Raw genomic sequence first — 16,802 nt, 5'->3', positions numbered from 1 at the left:
GTCATTTTTATTATCTCCGCCGACATCACAGGGGAGCCCGGCGAGGCCCCTCTCCGATAGTCATCGCTCTCTTTCTCTTTCTCGCTCTCTTTTTAAATAGCCAAGCCGCACCAAGCAATCTGCTGAAGAGCGGTAATTGAATCTCCCGCCCCCCCACCACCCCCCATCATCGTCTCACAAACACTTTTCTAGGGAAGATCAATTTTTCATTAGCTCCGATACAGACGGCGACTTTTTGAACGTGACTAGTAAAGATGTGAACGTTCTGTGCTCATGAAAAGAGCTTTGTTTTGTTTTGTTTTGTTTTGTTTTTTTTCTACACCTGTGGAACAACAAAGGAGATTGTGTAGCCAATTCAACATTGATCTGGCCCTGTAGAATAGCACATTTACATTCCAGATAAGAGCTTACAATACGGAGTACATCTCATCACATCACATTAATGAGATAAGACCGCTTAGTTAGCCAGTTGGTAACAGGTCAGCTAACACAGTTGCACATTTTTTAACTTTGTGACTTTATTGGCAGTAGTATTATTTTTTTGAGCTCTTCCCTTTTAATTGAGATAGGAGAGTAGAGAGATGGAAGCAGGATTGGGATATAATCGAACCCAGGTCCCCGTGGGCACTTGAAACAGACCTGAACGTGGCATGGACTCTCTGGTCCCAAGCCCTTTATAGCGGTGTTTTGTTTAATCCATGAATGAGACCTAATTGACCCTCACCTCCCAGGTCATGGACTCTCTTGTCCCAAGCCCTTTATAGCGGTGTTTTGTTTAATCCATGAATGAGACCTAATTGACCCTCACCTCCCAGGTTACCCAAAGCCATTTATAATTAATGGATATATGTAAGAAAGCTCTTTTAAAGTGCACCTTAATTCCAGTCACTGCCAAAGGCCTGATAGAAGGAGAGGAGTGTCAGGCCTGTAACGACCAGACGTAATTGAACAGATCGAGTGAGTGAGTGAGCGAGCAAGCAAGTGTGTGTGTGTGTGTGTGTGTGTGTGTGTGTGTGTGCGTGCGTGCGCGTGTGTGTTTTCTGTGTTAAACGGATGGACGCAGGAGGGCTTAATCACAGTGACCGATCACTCTCCACCGTGGCCTGCTAGCCTCCTTCCATATTATCCTCCCCATTAGCGCACACTTCCGAGCTTCTTAGCCCCTCGTCCCCTCGTCCCCACCCCCAGACATCTCCCCGGCTCCCTGCTCTCTCCCCACCAATGTCCCCGGACTGATTAAAGGACGTTCGGGGACACAGTGAGCGGCGTTTCAGCCCCCCCAGCCAGGGCGCTAAGTGTTCCTCAACCTTGCTGCTCAGGGATTGCCAGGGAAGGCCGCCCACTATCCCCCCCCACACACACACACACACCCTCCCACCCCCATCATCGTGTTTTAATGAGAGCGTGGGGCTAATTAAGAAGTGCTGCGCTCCTTTGAGCAAGTTTAGGAAATGGCCTCTTTCATTTTCCGTTTCTTCCTTTTATTTATTTATTTATTTATTTATTTATTTATTTATTTTTCGCTCCATGCTAGTGAAGCTCCGTTTGTCGTGGGATTTGGCGGTATGGTGCCACTGGGAACAGGCATTTGGCATTTTGTTGACTGACTTGTTTCGCGATGGTTTGGTTTTTTTTTTGGGTTTGTGCACGTGTGGTAGCTGAATTAATGAACACAGCTGTGCCTGCCGCCTACACCCAGGTAGCGTCTGGGGAATCGGGTCTTTTTTTTTTAAACGATCAAAGACAGTGGGCGGGCCAAGGAATTGATATAGCAATGTATATGTCATCATGTGACGTGCCATCGATACCCCGGCGCCAAGTATTGATATTTTTTATGAAGCAGAGAGACTCCTCAAAATGGATTTTCGCCCGTGGCACGACTTGCCATTTCGAGTGCCACTACCTCATCACGCCCAGATGGTGATGTTAAGGAAATTGATTGAGTATAGGCGGAAAAATGACGACGGCGATGGTGATGGCGTGCTCATCGCCGGCGATGTATGATGGCGGTACATCACACCGCAGCAGCGCATGATCGCGGACGATATTGCGAGGCGCCGCCGGGACTCGCCTGCTACTGGCAGACAGAAGGTTTTCGCCGTCATGCCATATGTGGGTGGGAATTTGAGTGCTTTCTCCGGAACAGGTACCGTTCAGGGATGCACAGCTCGGGAGACGTTTGGATTGGATAATGCGACGGGGGGGGGAGGGGTTTATGGGCATGTTTTGGAGGGGATTGGGGGAGGTGGGGGAGGTGGGGGGGGCGGTCTCGTTTCAGACACTACCATGTAAGCCAACTTTTCCACCCCCCAAAGGCTTTTATTACTGTGCTCAATTCAAGCCAGAGAAGCCGAGTCAATGGAGGGGTTATGAGCTGGTGAGTGCTTGGGAGGCGAGCCCTGCTCCCAGGTGTGAGGTGGAGGTAGGCGAAGGCTCCACAAGCAGCTGTCACCTCTCATCTTTAGTTAGGGTTGGATGGGGGAGAGGAGAGGAGAGGCGAGGCGAGAAGACGGATGCTCCTTCCGGGCGTCTACCCCCGTAGCTACAGTCCCATATAGAGGAGGGGAGATGATTGCAAAGAGCCCCTGGTGGACAGACAGAGAGGATTGAGAGAGAGAGAGAGAGAGAGAGAGAGAGAGAGAGAGACTGTGTGTGAGAGAGAGAGAGACGGAGAGAGAGAGGGTGGGGGGAGGGGGGTGATTGAGACATCCCACCTGCTCATGATGCATAGTGATGGGCTAATAATCAAGCCTTCCTGACAGGAGTGTGTGTGTGTGAGAGTGGTGTGTGTGTGTTTTTTTCCCTTTCCCTCTCATCCTGATCAAAGAGAAGCTCACCAGAGAGCTACCCCCACCTCCCGAATTCCCCCTAACCCCCCCTACCACACACACACACACACACACACACACACACACACACCACAGTCCCTAGGCTCTTTTGGAGCCGTCCCACACAGATGCTGAGGGCTGAGCTGCAGTGGGCCGCGTCGGCCTGGAGACACGCTCGCCATTAGCCCTCTGGGACGCTTCCCAGAATGCATTTAGGGACGACGTGCTCCCAGGCTGCAGTCGATAAACAATGACTGATGGTTTATTTGTTTTGGTTGGTTAAATTGATTGTTTTTGAGGCAAAAATTGTCTGATGTTGTGATTTAACAGACATTGCCTTTCATTGTTTGGTATTCCGGATGTTTTGAGTGAAGCTGTAGAAAACAAAATATTTGTGTTATGAATTTGTCATAGCTCAGAATGAGTTTATTGCTTTGTTATAAACATTGCTTGGTTAATAGGTTATTATCCTGTCTGTTTTTTAACAGGTTTTTAGTGGTGTTTTTTTGCAGAAACTTCACAATACCATGACGTTGTGTATTTGCAGACGGAGGATATTGGAGAAATTGCGCGGAAGGTGCAGAACCTGCCGAAGGTGAACAAGAACCGTCAGCGCATCGTGGTCTTCACGCAAGGCAAGGACGACACCGTGGCAACCGTCGGTAAGCACCGATCCTCCCCTCGCTGGCGTCCATCACGAATGATTTGCCTTTCCCCTCTTTCAATTATCCGCATCCTTACGAAAGCGCTGAATTGTTATTGCTGGCGACCGATCATTCTCTTAACGTGGGAGGAGGGGTAGGGAGGGCCTCGGACAGAAAATTCATTGGCTCCCCAGCGCAGTCTTGCACTGGATATAGATCCTGCACGGAATGCATTGTGCTTAGGGGCATTACCAGTGGGATCAATGTGTTGTGGTGGACCGTACAAAACACCAGCCGGCGTCCTAGCCCACTATTGACAGACCTGTCGAGAGGGCCTCTGATGTATGCAATACACTATCCTTAAGGGGCTGGGTGGGAGAGGGGCGGGGGGGGGGGGGGGGGGTCAAAGTGTTAAAATTCACTTCTTCACGTACATAAATGGTATCCCTGGTGAGTACTCCAGGTGATGAACTATCGGTGGGTTAGTGTGTGTTACATTTGAGAGGCTCTTTCATGAGATGCGTATTAGGAGCACTTACAAGTGGTTTAATTTTCAATCAGGCAAAAAAAAAAAAAGGCACTGACACACACACACTCACATAAAAAAAGGAAAGAAAAGCAAAGCTATAGCTGATTAGACCATTAACGTGCAGCGGGGAAAGGGACCTAGGGGAGGTATTTTTGAGGCCGTTTCCTTTTTCTTTTTTTCTTTTTTTTTTTGCGGAGGCTTGGACTCCATCCAACCCAGGCCCATTGTGATTTAAAACTGCCAACCCCAGTTTTTTTCCCCCCTCTCTCTTTCCCCGGGTCTTTCTCCCCTTTTAGTTCTGCAATATTGGCATTTCTGTCAGTGTTGGAGCATATTAAAAGGCGATGTCCCAGCCAGCAAGCTGGGGCCGGTGTGTATGTTTGTGTGTATAGGTGTGTGTGTGTGTGTGTGTGTGTGTGTATAGGTGTGTGTGTGTGTGTGTGTGTGTGTGTGTGTGTGTGTGTGTGTGTGTGTGTATGTGTGTTTGTGTGTATAGGTGTGTGTGTGTGTGTGTGTGTGTGTGTTTCGAGGAGGTGGTTGGGGGGGTTAGTCAGAGAGCGAGCCTGTGTTAGCAGAGATGATGGTGTCAGATTACCCTCGCCAGCCCCAGTGCTTTGTGCAAAGCCGCGGGGAGCCTCCCCCCGCTGCCCTGGCGGTGGGGGCCAGCGAGACGCCACTGAGCCGCAGGTAAGGCAGCGGACACATCTCTCACCTCTAAAAGAAGCTGCCCGCTAGCCGCTGCCAGCAGGGCAAAGGAGCAGGGAGGATTTTTTTTTCTTCTTCTTTTTTTGGTTTTGTTGTGGGTTTTTTTTTTTTTTTTTGCCTTCCGCTTTTCATCAATCTGTTCATATTGCCCACCGCCTGGCGAAAGAAGTGTCAAACTGTTTAATTTCTTTTCGGAGATCCCTATTCTGCTGAATTGTGTCCTACATCACTATAAAGAATTGGTCAAATGCCATTTTTCTTTGTCAAGGCCTTGGTCTTTAAAGGAAAACTATGCAGGATTGGCGATTTCATGGCGTTTTCGCTCGTTTTATGCTTGCATGTTTCTCTAAAGCTTAAGCGTGTATATTTTACAAAACCTCTCAATCAGTCAGTCTGCCGTGCCTTTTCATGAGACTTCACATGACACTTCCTGGAGTAGACCGTGGGTGCGTGCCCGAGGGCTCCTGAAATTGCAAGCGTGGTTCTATCGCTACAGACCACTAGGGCGGCCAAAAAAAAACATTGTTCGACCGGTAATGACTCATTTAATCATATATAACAGTATGGAACAAATCGATTAACTGAAAAACGTTGCATAGTTTACCTTTAAGTATTTTAACATCACTTAATATATTTGCTGTGCTTTAAAGTTAGTAAACATTCCATAAAATGTCTCTGTAAACGTCTGAATCCAAAGATAAACAATACATTAACAAAAAAAAAAACACATGTTAGGCCCCTTGCCTTACGGGCTCATCAGGTCCAATAACACAGTGATCCACTGTATTGAGCACCAAAGGGGGAAACGTTTACGGTGTTTAACGGCCACTGCGTTAATATCCCCGGGATCTCTGTAAAGCATCGATTCTGAAACGCTGGATTTCCTCCTGGCCATCTGCAGCACAGCACAGCGCAGCACAGCACAGGCGAGGCATTCAGGAGGGCCGGGGAGGACTTGTTATATATCAACACGCCACAGCAATTACCAGACTGCAGCGCTAGCAGGAGATCAGCGGAGACGAGGGGCCGAGCCAGGTGGAATGGCCTGCCTAAGCACTCGGGCCCTCGCCTCGCCTCGCGCCGTCCAGATGATGGGGCATGCATCAGTTTGGACAGCTCTCTCTCTCTCTCTCTCTCTCTCTGTCTCTCTCTCTCTTGCTCTCTCTCTTGCTCTCTCTCTCTACCTCTTTCTCTCGCTCTTTCTACCTCTCTCTCTACCCCTCTCTCTCTCTCTCGCTCCACCTCTCTCTCGCTCTCTCACTCTCCCTGTGTTTTATCTCCTCCCATTCATTCTGATCTGACGGCCAAGAGCGTAAGCCGTAGAAGGACAATGAGAAGGGGGGGGGGGGGGGGGGCCTTCTCCGATGTTTGTTGTTGTTTTTGACAGCCGAGTCTGCCCAAAGCCCCCAGTTTTGATGGTGGTGTTAGCGGGAAAAGCACTTTGCCTTTTGCCATGGCGTTGGTGGTAAGCACTCACACTCCTTACTCGCTCACTTCCAATAAGCACTGCCAGTCCCTGGAGGACTCTTGGTCTCGACGGCACCGCAGTTCTAATAGAGCCTGCGAATGCCGTCCTCCGTGATTGACGAGCACAACTGCAGGTGGACTGTATTGTTCCACAGGTGTGTGTTTCATCAAAATTAAAAAAAAAAGCGCTAGCAGCTACTCCCCCACTGCAATCAGCGCACTTATGTCCTCAGGCTTCCCGTGTGTTTGAAGACACGGCACGTAGGGCCCGGCATTAGATCCGCGCGGTGGAGTGCTCGAGAGCGATGAGAGGCTGCCTGACTGTGATGGCATCCGAGGGGGGGCGGACATGATGTATGTCACTGGGAGGTTATGGGAGGCGTGCACAGACGGCCCCTGGTATCGCGGAGGAAAAAAGGCCCCCTCGTCCCCGCCGCAACCCCACCGCCCCCCTCACCCCGCCCCCCCACGCCGGGTGAGCCATCGGGAACCGTCGCCGCAGCAGCCAAATAAATGTCAGTGCGCGGAGAGAATTAAAGATTCTCATTTCCCAGAGGCGGCCCTCTAATAAACTTGATCTCTCATTTTGTTTGCAATTTGTCCCCCTGTCAGGATTTGATCATTTGCCAGACTCTGCGTTGTCACATTAAACCGTTTTGCTGTGATTAAGGACAGGAGAAGGAGAGAGAACAGGGAGAAGGAGAGAGAGAGAAAGAGAAAGAGCGAGGGGGAGAGAGAGAGAGAGAGAGAGAGAGAAGAGATAGCGCACGCTTTACCCCCAGTTGGATTGTGCACAGAGAGAGATGTCAATTTGTTTTTGTTACTGTCTCTATTGCTCCCTCGATTTTCTTTCTGCCTTATTCTCTCCCCCCCTCCCACCACCACCACCACCACCACCACCACCTTCTCTCTCTCTCTATGTCTCTCTCTCTCTCTGTCTGCTTCCCTGCCTCCCTCTCTCCCTCCCTTTCTCTCACAGCCTCTCATTTGAAATGTTAAATCAGCCTTTCATCGCCCCTCGGCTCTTAAAAGTGCTTAATGGAGGCTGTGTGGGAACCGTTGTCCCTTTATTTAGCGGCCACTGACACCGCTGAACTACAGTGTGCTTGCGCGAGACACACCTATTAAAGCACTAATTAAGATCATTGTGCCCTGAACCCTAACGGGAAGGAGATCTAATAAACGATCGTTCAGCCAGGGCCAAGTCGCTCTAATCACTGATAAGGACGGGGGAGAGAAAGCCTGAGTCGGCTCCCCTGAGTAAGTGCGCTCTCTCCTGGGAAAAGAGGGGGGGTTGGGGTGGGGGGAGGGGGGGGGGGTTCAGGGAGAGGGTGGGTAGGGTGTGGGAGGCTAGCGGTTTGAGAGGGAGTCAGTCAGACAGGCAGGTTCTTTTTTTTATGTGTGTTTAGTGGTATTACAGAAAAAAACGATGAAGAGATCGATGCATGGCGTTTCATGCTAGCTAGCCACTGATTTGCGAAATGGTAGTTGAATTGCCTTGAGAGGCCATTATTGTTGAGGGTAAAATGACTGGTGAGCCGGTCAGCGAGTTATTTACTTCATGTGTACAGAACAAACGATAATGCATCAACAAGGATTGTGACTCTATACCGTCACAGAGATTATTCCTTTCGTTTTTTTCCCTTGCTCTTCGCCTATCATGAAAGACTATTATTAAGATTATCTAGGAGTTGCCCATTTAAAGCAAAGTCTCGCCCTCAAACATGTTGTCATGTTCCATTATAATTGAGTCTATTACGAGTCTATTATTGTCTCAAAGAAGCAAAAGTATTAAAATAAAACTCAACGTCATGATTGAATTAGTGCTCAAGGGCAGAGTGGTGCTTGTCAGTAATTCTTTGTTTGCTGCCTCGCTTGATGACATTCCTTTGAGGCCTTTAGTCGTTCAGTGCTGTTGGAGCTAAGGCATTTAGAGTTTTAAATAATTTGATTGAATAGCTCCCACCGACACGATTGTCCCCAGACGATGCATGGCAACCGGTGGTTGCCGATTGCCGGAGACTCTGACGCTTTGAAAAGTTCGCATTTTGGGACGCAAGTCTCAGACCTAATTAAATGTTAATTAATGTGAAGGTATCGCGATCCCCCACAGTGACAGTAAATTTGTTTACAGTGGAATTCGTGCACCTTCGAGGCCTATGTAGCTTGACATCATTCTCACTCTTGTGATGCCTCTTCAGCACGAGGCACTTTTGTTCTTTTTTTTATTATTATTTTTTTTAAACATCATTAGTTAAACAGTCAAATAATATCATCAAATGCTTCCAGTGTCAAACCCTGAGGTCAGCAAGAAACAGAATTATTTCTCATGGGACTGTCACTATAAACCCGTTTGCATAAAGTACATGTTTTGCATTAAATTGTTGTTTTCTCCCAAGTCGCCTTGTTAAATGTATGAGAAGAATAAACTCGCCCAAGTCCTTCAAAGAACGTTTTTTAGGAGCCTTTCCACTTGAGCGCGATGACTCAGTGTGAAAATTAACCCGACCCTGCATATAAAGTAAACCCTACCCTAATCAGCTCAGAAAGGAACAAATGGTCCTCCATAGGGGTGTTTACAGAGACAACCACAAGCTAGTAACAGTACACAGCAGCTCGCACAACAACAAAAAAAATCACATTTTCACACACACACACACACACACACACACACACACACACACACACACACACACAGTGCTTTGGCAGTGCTCTGCTTATTGCTAGTATGCTGCTTTTAAATGCCTTTGCCAGCCGAGACTTGTGTTTCCCATTAATGCATTACTGAAGTACTATGTTTCTATTTCTATTATTATCCTGCTCATTTTAGCCACTCTGGCTATTTTTGCCAGACTTACTCATTATGCGAGTCTATAGTGTAGACTCTCTACACCCTTCCTGTAATGTGCTGTAAGTGAACACATAAAATAATTCCGAGCTAGCCATCTCTTTGGAAGTTTTTTTTTTTTTTTTTCATTGATTATTAAAGCGGTACCACCTTCGTATGTGTAGTTGCCAATTACAGTGCCTATGGCAGTCCCCAGAGAGGTGGGTATCAGGTTGTCAAGAGGACATCTACTTTTATCGACTTGAAGTACAGTAACCGTATAAGTAGCCCTTTTGCACCCTTGGAACAAAACATGTTTCTCCCCCCCCCCCCTGTATTAATGTATGAACTTGCAGTACTGAACTGCCAGAGTGTTTCAGTGAACTCTCTAACGATTTTTGTCTGTTCATTTGTGAATGATATTAGACACATTGAACAAACAAGATTTTTTTTTTTTTTTCGAGGAGACACGAGGACGCTGTCACCAGGCGCTGCGAGAGAACGCTGACTCAAACAAATCGTCGGCAAGCAAGCCGTTCTCTGTCACGCATCTCAAATTAGCGGAGCTCGCGGTAATTGCCGAGTGCAGGACTTGAATAACTAATGGCCGGTGAAGCCAGCGGAGAGAGCGCGCTAGGCCCGAGCGCAAGCATGTGCTACCTACCGGCCATCATGCCGTTCTCACATGGCCGGCCCCTCTTAAACTGATTTCTCTCCCATTTTCTCTAAACTACTGCTGATAAGTGGCTGCATGACTCAGATCAGACGAGATATTCCACCCCATAGTTCAGCCTACCGAGCCACGACAGCTCCAGTAATGGCAACCAAGGCCATGGGTTTTGAAATCAGCACACAAGTGAAAGCACTGATGATGATATGCATGCCTCTTCCCTTTCTCTCCGGGGAAAAGGAATGAGAATAATCCCCGCTACATGAAAAGAACCCTGGAGACCAAATGAGTAAATTCAGTGACATCTCTGAGGGTGTTTTTTTTTTTTTTTTGTTATTAGCCATTGAGGTGTGTTTTTGTTGAGTGGGTGTATCGCTGATTTAAGTGATGCGATGTGAGTAACTGTCTCCCCTGTCGTTCTCTGGAATGCTTTGTGCTGAAGTGTGTGAGTGACTCACTGGTAGCTGAAGGCCAGCCCAGAGACAGAGAGACAGTCGCGCCCACCAGAACAGGAGCTGAGCTGTCTGTGGGAAGAGGCAGCTGATCAGAGCAGTCTTGCCCCTAAGTAACAGTGGCTCAGGGAGGAAGGAAGGAAGGGGTAGATATCCAGGAATGAGTTGCCTTCCAATTCATGTCTGGCACTTTGGTATGATAGGAAGCGTCCTTTAGCAAGAAAGTTTCACAAACCACATCTGGTCCAGGAAGTCGTCTCCGCTGTACCTTAATGGGGTGTCCTTCTAAGGCCCAGAATAAAATGTGTTTTTGCTGTCACTCATTTTCTACCCATCTTCTAGACCCTACCCTGTGCAGTTGGTGAATCATCTTAGCAAGCTGTGGCCAATATTTCCTCTTTGAGCCATTCTATCTGCTGATGAGTGTTATAGCGATGCAGTCACAGGTTTATTTTTAGCATTTCTTGGTATGCCCTTTGTCTGGTCTACATTGCACACATGCCACATCTTTACGGTTAACCGATACTGTGGTGTATAGTAAATTAAGACAGTTTCCAAATAGGATGTCAAAAAGTCAACATAATGTGGCTGCCAGCTCCAAACTATTGTTGTCGTTTGTTGCGTGTAGGATTTGCCATTAGTGACATCAACAGGGAGGTGGGTTTGAATGCTTAATTTGTAGCATTAATTAAGCGAAGATGTTATGCCACTAATTAGCAGCTCCCAAAAGGAGCCAAGTCTGTTGTAATTAATTATCAACCTGACAATCAGCAGCTTTGTTAACAGGAAAATGTTCCTTTTGAGGAACTTTGCAGGGGGGAAAAAAGACACAGAGAAATCGAGCGCCTGTCATATAGGTTTAGGTGTGTTTTTAGACTACATGTCATTTCTGTCTGAGGTTTGGTTGGTATGTAGATGAAAAAAGCCAGTTGAAAAAATTGGCTGTTGTGTTTTTTTTTTTTTTTTTTAAAACAAATGGCCCTGAAGCACAAACAAATGTGTTCAGAAATGTGTCCCCTCTTATTGTGTTTTTAAAGGCTAATTAAATTAGATGTCTGTCATGGTGTTAGCACTTTCTTTTGGAGACTTGAAGCAGTCACCCGCCTCCGTCTTCCTATCCAGAACACTCATTATCCGCGCGTTCCTGTTTTGTGTGGCCGCCAAACAATGCGTTGATGGAAATTGTTTACAATGTTTGTTTATTATCTCCACCCTCCACACTCTTATTGTGCTTTTTTTTCAAGTTTCTGATTTTATCGGAATGTCGCAGTGATTTTTGTTTGTTTGTTTCAAGTGTCACTCCTGTCTCGCTTTACCCCCCACCCCTCCGAAAAAAAAAAAAAATTGCAAATGGCGTCGCCCGTCTTAAGTGAAGCTGGCAGCTCCAGCCTCCGAAGCGTTTCACACTCAGTGTTGTGTCTGCTTTTTCTCTCCCTCTCTCTCTTTTCTTCCTCTTTTTTTCTTCTTCTCCTCCTCCTCCTCCTTCTCCTCCTCCCCTCCTTTTCCTCTTCCTTTCTTCGAGCCATCGAGGATTAGCCCGCTCTCAAGTGCTTGTCTGTCACGAGAAGAAACAAAATCCCTTGGCAGGCTGATAAATTCCAGTCCTCTCACATCTCCTTAGATGTCTGCGTCACTGCCGCATCTGCAAACACGTCCGTTATTATTTTAAGAGGCTCTGAGAAAGGGACGTGTGTGTTTGTGTTTGTGTGTGTGTGTGTGTGTGTGTGTGTGTGTGTGTGTGTGTGTGTGTTTGTGTGTGTGGGCGAGAGGCAGAGATGGTGGGAGAAGTGTGTGTGTGTGTGGGGGGGGGGTCTGTAATGTAGCTTGCAAGATGTTTTGGGGGGTGTTCGAATTTGTTCTCACCTCTCTTGATTCAATATAAGAGTCTACCCTCGTCAAGAGTCCAGGTTTGCTTGCGTCCGCTCGAGCCGAGAGGGAGACGGCATCCCGCACATTCGACTCCCAACGTGTGTCAGTCCTGACGGCTCCTCCATGCCACTGGCGAATCATCTGCCGCTGATCTGTTGTGACATGACACGAGGCTTCATCACGTTTGCTGTTGGCTTTTCCCAGCCTTCCAAACATCCAACCGACCTGTCTCTTGTCCTCCTTCCCCCCTCCCTCCCTCCCTCCCTCTCTCTCTCTCTCTCTCTCCCTCCCTTGCTCCATCACCACCATCAAACTTGTCAACCTCTGCTCTGCTCTTTTCATCTGCGTGTCAGTCTTTGTCTGGCAGGCCCCTTTCTGAAGCCTCATTGTTGCTGACAGGAGACGCGCTTGTTTGAAGATCTTGTGTGCGTTGGGGTAGTTTGATTTCAAGAAGCTTGACATTACTGTGAGATATCCTCCAGGCTCCTGGCAGAGCAAATGATTTGAGTCCAAGAGAGTGATGAAATTATCCACACCGTGTTACATTCCCCCGACGAACACATGCAACGGCGTAATGTTACAACGCTAAACACGTTTACGTGGACCGCCATGGACCGCCGAGAGAAAATGTGCCGTAAAGAATGTAAAAACGCAACGCCGTTTTTCGGTGCCAAATCTGTGAAGCAAAACCAACTGAAGTAAAGCTCCTGCCAGCATGTGTTTTTTTTTTTTTTTTTTTCCTCACAGGGTTTCATGCTACAGTGTGTCATGTCTGATATACATGCCATGTTTCACTGTCTTAGCCCACTTTTACTCTAACAAGCAACATCCTTCTCTCTCTCCCTCTCTCCCTCTCTCTCTCTCTCTCTCTCTCTCTCTCTCCCTCTCTCCAACACCTCTGCTCGGCTTCTTCTTCATTTCTGTTCTCCCAGGTGATAATGTGACGAGTTTCCCAGTGCTAGAGATTGATCAGAGTGACATTGTGGACACCAACGGAGCTGGAGATGCTTTTGTTGGAGGTATGTACAGTACATGTCCAATCGCCACACATCTAACCACCTCACCACCCTTATAAACAAAAATCAAAATAAATCCTACAAGGTATCAAACCACCAAGGCACTTAAATTACGTACAAATACGTGTATAGTAAAATGTAATGGAAATCAAGGTGTTGAAGCCACTACACTGAGTTTATCTTCATTTTGAATTATTTAGTGAAATAGATAATTGTTAAGTATTTATAATATATGTTTCATTTATACGTTTTACATATTTATTAAGAAGATTAGGTTCCATTGTAGGATTTGTTGTCGTCAATTGGTTGTACATAGCCAATTTCATGGCCTCCTCTTCAACATGACTATAAATAGTTTATAATTTGACTTTCGGCACAACCTGTGAAAGCAAGGTGGCATTCTTCCTTTTCGAGGAAAAGACAGCCAAGTGCCTCACTGGATACAAGCATGTTATTTTACAGTTCCTTCTCACTGAATCCAGAGTAGCTGAAAGGGGTGTAGGCTCTATATATTTCACACCTACACACACCCAAAGGTACTGTGAAGACAGCTACTGATTCCTGCTGTGAAATGTTGATCCTCATTGCCACAGTAGAAGACACCTAGTACTGTCTACTGTTGTCACCAGCCAACTGAATTCTGGATTTTATATGTGGATGTACTACATATTATAAGTATCTAAAATGGATTTAATACATAATATGCATGTTGAAGGTATACAATGTATTGGATTGTATTAATATGACATGTATTACATTGTTATTGTGTTGACATGGAATTGTTCCTTGATGATTAATTTATTACCAAGGGGATTTATGAAATTGTCCCCTGTAGGCTTTAGTGTGGTTTGAAAGCCTACGCCTGGAGGCTCTGTTGTGGTTTGACTTTAGACCATTATCACACCCTGTGACGTGCCCAGCATAGAGCCATCACGCACAAAGCTTCAGAGGGGGAACTCCTTTCCCTGGGACATGCATGACGTGAGCTGTTTGCTGACTGGCCTTCTTCCTGCTTCCCTTTTCCCTGTCCAGGTTTCCTGTCGGAGCTGGTCCTGGAGAAGCCCCTGGAGCAGTGCATCCGGGCCGGCCACTACGCCGCCAACGTCATCATCCGCCGTGCGGGGTGCACCTTCCCTGACAAGCCCGACTTCCAATAACCTCCACAACCTCACGCCTCTTCCTCCTCCTCCTCCTCCTCTTCCTCTTCCCCTAAACACTGTGTATTTCCATATCCTCTGCCTCTCTCTCTCTCTCTTTTGATCTCTCTGTCTTCAGAACATCCACTCATTCACTATAAAGTGCACTATGAAAAAGCATACAGTAGTTATTCACTATATTGTGCACTGTTTGACTCTATGTGTACTCTGAAGTGAATCACTAATAAGGTTGCTGTTCACTTTAAAGTGCACTATGTAGTGAGTAAGTGGTTGTTTTGAACACAGACACTTTCTTTTTGTTTTGTATTTTTTTCAGCCTCTGTAATGTAATGCCTGCATCTCAGACTCTTAATGTGCCTCTTTGTTTTTGTTTACACTTTCTACTCCTTGGCAGGACTCCACAGAAATTGCAAATGTATACGTCTGATGCGTCACACTAAAATTAATTCCCCCATAACTGTGAGAAGCAGCCTGAACTTGAACTTTAGCTGTCCAAAACAGCATCACAGTAGTCTTTTTTTTTTACACACACAAATAGCAATCTCCTTTGTATTTAATACTGAAGTGAAAGAGAATATGTAAAGAAAATCTAGTATTTGGAATGCGAACATAGAATAGCAGCTAATGTAATCAATGTCATAGATTTCATATTTCAGACTAAGGAACAAGAATAGATCATATTCGGCAATTATTGTTGTGAAGCTCAGGATGTATCTGTAAACGCACAATCCACTATGTTAAAAGAAAAGGTACACGATTGTTGTCTGCTGAAGGTCAAGATCTGTCTGCATACTCTGTTACACGGCCAAGCGTCAACGTAATGCAATCAGACAAGACAAATAAATAGAAGAAGAAGAGAAAAAAATTATTGAGAATGATTTTGAATGTGAACCACATGTGCTGTTTGCTTTGCTAATCTATTTCCATTTAGTCTGGGGCACTCGAAAGGGTTGTTGGGTGTGGATGGCTGTGTGGGTAGGGAGGGAGGAACATGCAGGGTAACAAGCTAATCAATCCTGTGCCTGATCACACACACACACACACACACACACACACACACACACACACACACACACACACACACACACACACACAGATTGCTTAACCAGCAGAATGGAGAAAGCAGTGGAGTGGTGGGAATTGGGGACTGGGATGGGGTGGAATGGGGGGGGGGGGCTGCCAGAGGCATCTGGGGGAGTGGGGGGGGGGGTGTCTCCTCAGCCATCTCAGCTGGGCGCGGTGAGGCGCTCACTCCTGGATGTGGATTGCATGCCCGCAGGAGGTCCTTCTCTCCCCCGTTATGGGATTAGTGGGCTCCCTCATATGTGGGGGACCGCTAAAAGGGACCTGAAAATGAGCCTGATCCCAGCTGTGTTATGCATGTGTGTCATGCATGGGTTTCCAAGTGTGTGTGTGAGAGAGCTTTGGTGGGTGGATAGGGTGTATGTCTGGGAGAGTTCAGAGGAGATCTCAGCCCCACCTCCTTTCATCCAGGGGGACTGAAGACAATCATGTAGATACAAACACACACACACACACACACACACACACACACACACACACAAACACTACCCTTGATATTTGATGGCTAGCCTGATAGTGTGTAACATGTGCCTGCCTGGCAGTGTTGAATGTGTTGGAGCTTACATGTAGTCAGGATGATTTTGTCAGACAGGCTTTAATGTGTTGACAGAGTGTGAGGTGGAACGATTTCCTCTGATGCCAAGTACATCATGCCCCTGCCTGCATTGCATTTACTGGTAAAGATGGGGAGGGGGGGCAATGATTGATGACTCATATCGTATAAGTGTACCAATGTAACAAATCCCCACCACAGACTATGGTGGCATTGCATAGGGTGTGTTGAGATGAGAAGGTAACTCATTGATGTAGGTTCAGCAGCTGTTAGCCTACTGGCAATGGCACTTGTTTTTGGGCAGTGTGAGAAGTTGCAGCCAAATTGTCATTCAGCAAATGGGTAGATTTTTTTTTCTAAGCTTTTCTTTGTGGTGTCTTTTTCCCTAAGTTGCACATGGCTACGTTTTGAAAGGGTGCAGATTTCTGATTGGACAAGATCACACTCGGTGGCAGCTGGTTCATTTTCTACTCAAGGTGACAGATGGCTAAACACAAACACAAAAAAAGCTGGGAGCGTGATCAGGCAATGTGAAAGTCTGCCTGTTTGCAGTCTAAATGCCCCTCATCTTATTCACTAAAAAGATGTTCTCTATTAATCCCAGACATTTTAAATGAATGTGTATCGTTGCCTACAATATTTTTTATTTTGTTTTGCTGTGTGTGGTGGAGGCCATTGTCATGAACGATAGGCTAAACATGACAGTTCTAACCCTTTATGAGATGCTCGCCCTGACGGATTCATTTTGAACAGCTGTGAACGAATACAAACAACCAGTCACGACGACCGGTTCTATTTTTCTCCGTGTGGCTGATGACGAGCTCCCGTTTGGACGTGGGATTTGATGTGAGGAGAGGAGACGCGGGTTGCGGTGTCGTCGTCCCCCCCCCCCCCCCCCGCAGATGGGCAGACGCGTTTCCGAGCACCAGTGTGGCATTTGGCAGAGAGCGAACTGGGGGATGGGCGCACCATGCGATGGCACATGCTTTAGTTCAAATTATC

The 16,802-nt window shown here is 46.8% G+C and overlaps 1 protein-coding gene across 2 annotated transcripts in view; it reads left to right on the top strand.

Annotated features, from left to right (window-relative positions):
- adkb (adenosine kinase b) overlaps positions 1 to 15,029 on the top strand; it is a 156,872-nt gene extending 141,843 nt beyond the window's left edge. For both annotated transcript variants that reach the window (XM_062526614.1, XM_062526615.1), the window contains exons 9-11: positions 3,376 to 3,490; positions 12,924 to 13,010; positions 14,040 to 15,029. In XM_062526614.1, the coding sequence (XP_062382598.1) occupies positions 3,376 to 3,490; positions 12,924 to 13,010; positions 14,040 to 14,164 (327 nt within the window). In that variant the 3' untranslated portion in view covers positions 14,165 to 15,029. The remainder of the gene's footprint in view (positions 1 to 3,375; positions 3,491 to 12,923; positions 13,011 to 14,039) is intronic.
- The last annotated feature ends 1,773 nt before the right edge of the window (positions 15,030 to 16,802 follow it).

Source organism: Sardina pilchardus, chromosome 22 (assembly GCF_963854185.1).
Source record: "Sardina pilchardus chromosome 22, fSarPil1.1, whole genome shotgun sequence".
In the NCBI taxonomy this organism is placed as follows: domain Eukaryota; kingdom Metazoa; phylum Chordata; class Actinopteri; order Clupeiformes; family Clupeidae; genus Sardina; species Sardina pilchardus.
Note: the sequence above shows the minus strand (reverse complement) of the source record. Positions and strands in the feature narration are given on the sequence as shown.